The 6,310-nt window shown below is 51.0% G+C and overlaps 1 protein-coding gene across 1 annotated transcript in view; it reads right to left on the reverse strand.

Annotated features, from left to right (window-relative positions):
- Window positions 1–2,058: 2,058 nt before the first annotated feature.
- LOC119579606 (basic proline-rich protein-like) overlaps window positions 2,059–6,310 on the reverse strand; it is a 9,346-nt gene continuing 5,094 nt past the window's right edge. The window contains exons 2-6 of the mRNA XM_037927529.1: window positions 5,639–5,886; window positions 5,311–5,514; window positions 2,870–4,939; window positions 2,387–2,444; window positions 2,059–2,069 (exon numbers count right to left, since the gene is read on the reverse strand). Coding sequence (XP_037783457.1) covers window positions 2,059–2,069; window positions 2,387–2,444; window positions 2,870–4,939; window positions 5,311–5,514; window positions 5,639–5,886 — 2,591 coding nt within the window. The remainder of the gene's footprint in view (window positions 2,070–2,386; window positions 2,445–2,869; window positions 4,940–5,310; window positions 5,515–5,638; window positions 5,887–6,310) is intronic.

The raw sequence follows: 6,310 nt of genomic DNA on the forward strand, positions 1-6,310 counted from the left end.
TCCCTTCGCCCCGCCCCCTTTCCTCATCAGCATCTTAATCCTCATCTGAAAAACCCACAGACGATATCATTACGGAGGCTGAGCTGGGATGTTTCCTTTTCTTATATACAAGATCTTAGGGAATCCAAGAGGTTTGGGATTGACTTAAGAATATGTTGGGTTGCGGTCTCTGTTTTTTTTTTTTTTTTTTTTCTCTTTTCATTTTTTCATTTTTTTCTTTTTCTTTATTCGTTTGGTTGTTTGTTTGTTTACTTGTTTGTTTATGTCTCTGTCTCTCTCCATTTCTCTCTCTCTCTCTCTCTCTCTCCCCTTTTTCTCTTTTCTTTCTTTTTCTCTCTCTTCTCGTTCTCTCTTTCCTCTCTCCTCTACCTCTCCCTTCACCTCTCCCTCCCCCCTCTCCCTCCCCCTCCCCCTCTCCCTATCCCCCTCCCCCTCTCCCTCTCCCTCTCCCTCTCTCTTTATTCAGCTTCCGTGACGAAATTTTTCACAGTAAATGGATTTTTTTTTTCTTAAAGATCGTTTGAGGAATCTTAACTACCACAAAGAGGCGTTAATGATCTCGTCATTATAACGAAATTACAACATTTAAGCCGGGGAGGGAGAGGAGAGGGGTAAGGGTGGGGGGTAATGAGAGCGAGAGGGAGGGAGAGAAGGGGGGGAGGGGGGGGAGGGTGGGGTGGGGGTTAATGAGAGCGAGAGGGAGGGGAAGAAAGGGGGAGGGAGGGGGAGGGGGAGGGATTGGGTGGGAGGGGAAGGGGGAGGGGGGAGGGAGAGGAGGGAAGGGGAGAGAGGGGGAGGGAAGAAGGGGAGAGGAACGAAGAGGAGGGAGAGAAAGGGAGAGGGAGAGGAAGAAGGAGAAAAGTGGTAGGGAAGAAGGAGGAGGAGAGGAAAAGGGAAGGGAAGGATGAAGGAGAAGGAGAGGGGAAGAGGGAGGAGGCGAAATAGGAGGAGAACGGATGGAGGAGAAGAAATAGAATAGGAGAAATAGCAGAATAGACGAGAAACGAATGGAGAATGGAGGAATGGAGAAAATTCAAAAGGAAATGGAAGAGAGAGATAGAGAAAGAGGGAGTGATGTAAAGAAAAACGAAGAGAGAGGAGTGAGCGAGAAGAAAAAAAGAGAAAGGGATAAAAGTCAGAAAAAAAGTAGGAGGAGGAGGAGGGGGGGAGGAGGAGGAGGAGGAGGAGGAGGAGGAGGAAGGAGGAGGAGGAGGAGGGGGGAGGAGGGGGAAAAGGAGGAGGAGGAGGAGGGGGGAGGAGGAGGAGGAGGAGGAGGAGGAGGAGGAGGAGGGGAGGAGGAGGAGGAGGAGGAGGAGGAGGAGGAGAATTATAGAAGAGGGAGAGGACGTAGAGGACGGGTAGAGGGGGTGGGGGGGTAGTGTACAGTGGTCTCGGGCATCCCTTGTCACAAGCATCATCGATCTTTTCATCTCGACAGATTTCGGGCCGGCATTCCATCTTTTCAAACACACACATAATACACATGTGTGTGTGTATGTGTGTGTGTGTGTGTGGTGTGATTACGATAACTAGCAGTAAAACTTATAGCTTTATCTGTCTCGGATATAGTCTCGTGTCACATCACTCCAGTGTTATAAAAGTCAGTGTCATATGAATCAAAATCCTACCATTCAGTGTCACAGCGTAATGTGCCACTGACAAATCGGTTGTTGTCACAGCCGTCACTGTTAAATCAGGAGGTGTCATAAAGTCCGTATTTGTCATATCAACATTCACTGTCATATCTATCAATGTGCTGTCTCGAATCGTTGGCCAGGTGTGCATGACATCCATCACAAGAGGTGTCATGCAAGAGAAATCTAGACTGTCATGCTTTTGATCCAAACAGCAGTGCTCGAAATTATATATAGAAAAAAATCAGTAATAATTATAGTAAAATGATACTAATAATAGTGATAAAGATGTTTATGATGATAATGATATTAGTAATAACAATAATGGGAGTGTTCTTAGTGGTACTATTGGAATAAAATTACATATTTATAAAATTCCAAATTGGTCGTCATTTCAAAAGTTGATGAGAATGATGTGAAAATCTCATCGAAAACCTGATTCACAGTTGGATAAATTGTTAAACTATATTCGTGATTCCTAAGGACAAATTTTGGTGAATAATGATGATGATAATGGTGATGATGGTGGTGGTGATGGTGATGATGATGTATAAATATGAGGATGAATATGATGATATGATGATGGGATGATGATGGTGATGATGATGATGATGATGAAAATAATGATAATGATAATGACGATGAAAAATAAGGTATTAAACAAGCAGACAAAGAAAACAATAAAGGTCATATTTCACTTCCCTGTGAGCAGAGAACAATAACTTACAATCACAATCCTCATCCTTACTTACAATCACCTTCATCCTTACAATCACAGTCTCCATACTTACAATCACAATCATCCTCCTGCTGCGTGGTAACCCAAAAGGATCATGTTGTTTTAAAAATCTAGGGGTGTTTTGGATGGGGAAACTGGAAAGAGTAAATACCGGTTGCAAGTTTTAGAGGGGGGGGCGGGGAATTTGACTTTTTTTTGGGGGGGGTGGGGGGGGGGGGGTAAGGGGAAAGGAGGGGGTGTTTATTATTATTGTTGGTAAAGAAAGTTTTTTTTTTTTTTTTTTTTTTTTTTTTTTTTACAGAAGTATTATAATTGAAGTTGTTTTTATTTGGGGTCACGTTATGAGGCGAGGGATGTTGCAGAAGTTGATCATGACTGGAATGGTGGAAGGAAAGCGAGGGAGAAAAGGAACCCAAAAGAAAAATACAAAGGAAAAGGGCTGATTAAAGGGTTTTGGGTTTGGGAAATCTTGTGGGTGACTTCTTTTGGGTGGGACTTCTTGTGGGGCAATTCCCGTGGGTGGGACTTCTTTTGGGTTGGGACTTTTGGGTTTGGGACTTTTTGTGGGTGGGACTTCCTGTGGGTGGAAATTCTTGTGGGGGGAAATTCCCGTGGGTGGGACTTTCCCGTGGGGTGGGGACTTCTTGGTGGGTGGCACTTTTGGGGGGTGGGACTTTGTGGGGGGCATTCCTGGGGTGGACTTTTTGTGGGTGGGCACTTCCCGTGGGTTTGGGACTTCTTGTTGGGGTTTCCCCTTCCTGTGGGTGGGATTTTCCCCCTTTTGGGGGGACACTTTTTGGGGTGCCTTACTGTGGGTGGACTTCTTGTGGGGGACTTCTTTTGGGGAACTTTCCTTTTTGGGGTTTGGGACTTGTGGGTGGCACTTCTTGTGGGTGGCACTTCTTGTGGGTGGCACTTCTTGTGGGTGGCACTTCTTGTGAGTGGCACTTCCTGTGGGTGGCACTTCCTGTGGGTGGCACTTCCTGTGGGTGGAAAACTTTTGGGGGGGCCCCCTTTTTGGGGAGTGGCACTCTTGTGGGGGGGCGCTTCTTGTGGGTGGCACTTTGTGAGTGGCCCCTTCTTTTGAGTGGCCCCTCTTGGGGTGGACTTCCCGTGGGTGGGCCCCTTTTTGTGGGGTGGCCTTTTTTGGGAGTGGAATTTTTGTGAGGGGGAAACCCTTTTTTTTTGGGGGTTTTGGGACTTCTTGTGGGGGGGCAAATTCCTTTGGGGGGAAATTTTGTGAGTGGAACTTCTTGTGAGGGGCATTCTTTTGGGGTGGCACTTTCCGGGGGGTGGGACTTCCTGTGGGGGGCACTTTGTGGGTGGGACTTCGGGGTGGGAAAATTTTGTTTAGTGGCACTTCTTTGGGGGGCACTTCCCGTGGGGGGCACTTCCCGTGGGGGACACTTTTGGGGGGGGCACTTCCCGTGGGGGGAACCCTTCCCGGGGTGGGCACTTTCCCGGTTTGGGGGCACTTTCCCGTGGGTGGAAACCCTTTTTGTGGGTGGAATTTGGGGGGCACTTTCCCGTGGGTGGCAATTCCTTTGGGGGGCAAAACTTCCGGGGGGCACTTTCCCGTGGGTGGCATTCCTTTTGGGGGACATTTTGTGGGTGGCATTCCCGGGGGGGACACTTCTTGTGGGTGGCATTTTGGGGGGGCACTTATGTGGTTGGGATTTTCCCGTGGGGGGGCACTTTCCGTGGGTGGGACTTCTGTGGGGTTTTTACTTCCCGGGGTGGGGACTTCCTGGGGGGGCCCCTTTCCCGGGGTGGAAAAACCTGTGGGTGGCATTCCCGTGGGTGGCCACTCCCCGTGGGTGGCACTTCCCGTGGGTGACATTCCGGGGGGGGCACTTCCTGGGGTGGCACTTCCTGGGGGGCATTCCCGTGGGTGGCAAACCTTTTGGGGGAATTCCCGGGGTGGGACTTTCCCGTGGGGGACACTTTTTTGTGGGGGACACTTCCCGTGGGTGGAAATTCCTGTGGGGTGGGACTTTCCCATGGGTGCACTTTTGTGGGTTGGGAATTTTCCTTTTGGGTGGGACTTCTGTGGGTGGGCACTTTTGTGAATGGAAATTCCTTTGGGGGGGCACTTTCCCGTGGGGACACTTCTGTGGGTGGCACTTCCTGGGGTGGCATTAATGTGGGGGAAATTTTGGGAATGGCAAAAACTTTGGGGGGGCACTTCCTGTTTGGGGGACAATTTCCCGTGGTTTGGCCCCTTCCCCGTGGGGGCATTTCCCGTGGGGACATTTTTGTGGGTGGCACCCTTTTGTGGGGGGCACTTTTGTGGGGGGCACTTCCCGTGGGGGGGCCCCTTTTGTGAGTTTGGGATTCTGTGGGTGGCATTTGGGTGGGCACTTCCCGTGGGGGGCACTTCCTGGGGGGGGGCCCCTTCCCGTGGGTGGGCAAATTTTGGGGTTTGGGACTTCCTGGGGTGGGATCCTGTGGGTGGAAATTCTGTGGGTGGCACTTCCTGTGGGTGGCACTTCCTGTGGGTGGCACTTCTTGTGAGGGGCCCCTTCCTGGGGGTGGACTTTGTGAGGGCACTTCCTGGGGGGCATTCCTGTGGGTGGCAATCCTGTGGGTTTTACACTTCACCAAAGGAAGTGCCACCCACAGGAAGGCCCCTCACAAAAAGTGCCACCAAAAGGAAAAGGGCCCTTCAAACCAAAAGGGAAATGCCCCCCACAGGGAAATGCCCCCCACAAGAAGTGCCCCACAAGAAGTGCCCCCCAAAAAGAAGGGCCAACCAAAAAGAAGTTGTCACCCAAGAAAATGCCCCCCACAGGAAGTGTCAACCCCCATTTGGGGGCACTTCCCTTTGGGGGACACTTTTCCCCGTGGGTGACACTTCTTTTGGGGGGGAATTTTTGGGGGTGGGACTTTTTTTGGGTGGCACTTCCCGTGGGGGGACATTCTTGTGGGGGGGAAAACCTGTGGGTTTTGGGAATTCTTGTGGGTGGCACTTCCTGTGGGTGGCACTTCCTGTGGGTGGCACTTCCTGTGGGTGGCACTTCCTGTGGGTGCCAAATTCCCGGGGGTGAATTTTGTGGGTGGCACTTTTGTGGGTTGGGAATTTGTGAGGGAAATTTCCCGTGGGGGCATTCCCCGGGGTGGCACTTTCCCGTGGGGGCATTCCTGTGGGTGAAACTTTTTTGGGGGGTGGCAAATTACTTGGGTGGAAATTTTGTGGGTGGCACTTCCCGTGGGTGACCTTTTGTGGGTGGAAATTTTTTGGTGGCCCTTAAATTTTGGGGGGCACTTCTTGGGGGCCTTCCTGTGGGGGCCCCTTTCCTTTTGGGGGGGACACTTCTTTTGGGGGGGGCAATTCCTGTGGGTGGCACTTCTTGTGGGGGGCACTTCCTGTGGGTGGCACTTCCTGTGGGTGGCACTTCTTGTGGGTGGCACTTCCTGTGGGTGGCACTTCCTGTGGGTGGCACTTCCTGTGGGTGGCACTTCTTGTGGGTGGCACTTCCTGTGGGTGGCACTTCTTGTGGGTGGCACTTCCCTCTAGAGCGACGAGGCACCAGAGAGAATAGAGGTCCTTGGTTGCCGACGTGTGTGTGTGTGTGTGTGTGTGCGCGTGTGTGTGTGTGTGTTGTGTTGTGTGTGTGTGTGTGTGTGTGTTGTGTGTGTGTGTGTGTGTGAATGGATATCTTCACAGCGTAAGAAATGTGTTTGACCTTTTTCGTCTATAGTCGAAACCGGCCAAATGCATCCCATACGCTGGTATAGTCTCTATACCTCCTCATTCATAGACCTCCCCCTCCCTCTCTCTCTCTCTCCCTCTCTTAACATCTAAAATACGACCACACACATAACACACCACAACACAAACACCATCACCTCAATCTCTTCAAAAAAACGATTTCCCCCTATCCACTGAAAACCCCCCCCCCCCCCCCCCCCTCACCCCCCCCACCCCACCCCCCCC

Source organism: Penaeus monodon, chromosome 12 (assembly GCF_015228065.2).
Source record: "Penaeus monodon isolate SGIC_2016 chromosome 12, NSTDA_Pmon_1, whole genome shotgun sequence".
Lineage (NCBI taxonomy): Eukaryota > Metazoa > Arthropoda > Malacostraca > Decapoda > Penaeidae > Penaeus > Penaeus monodon.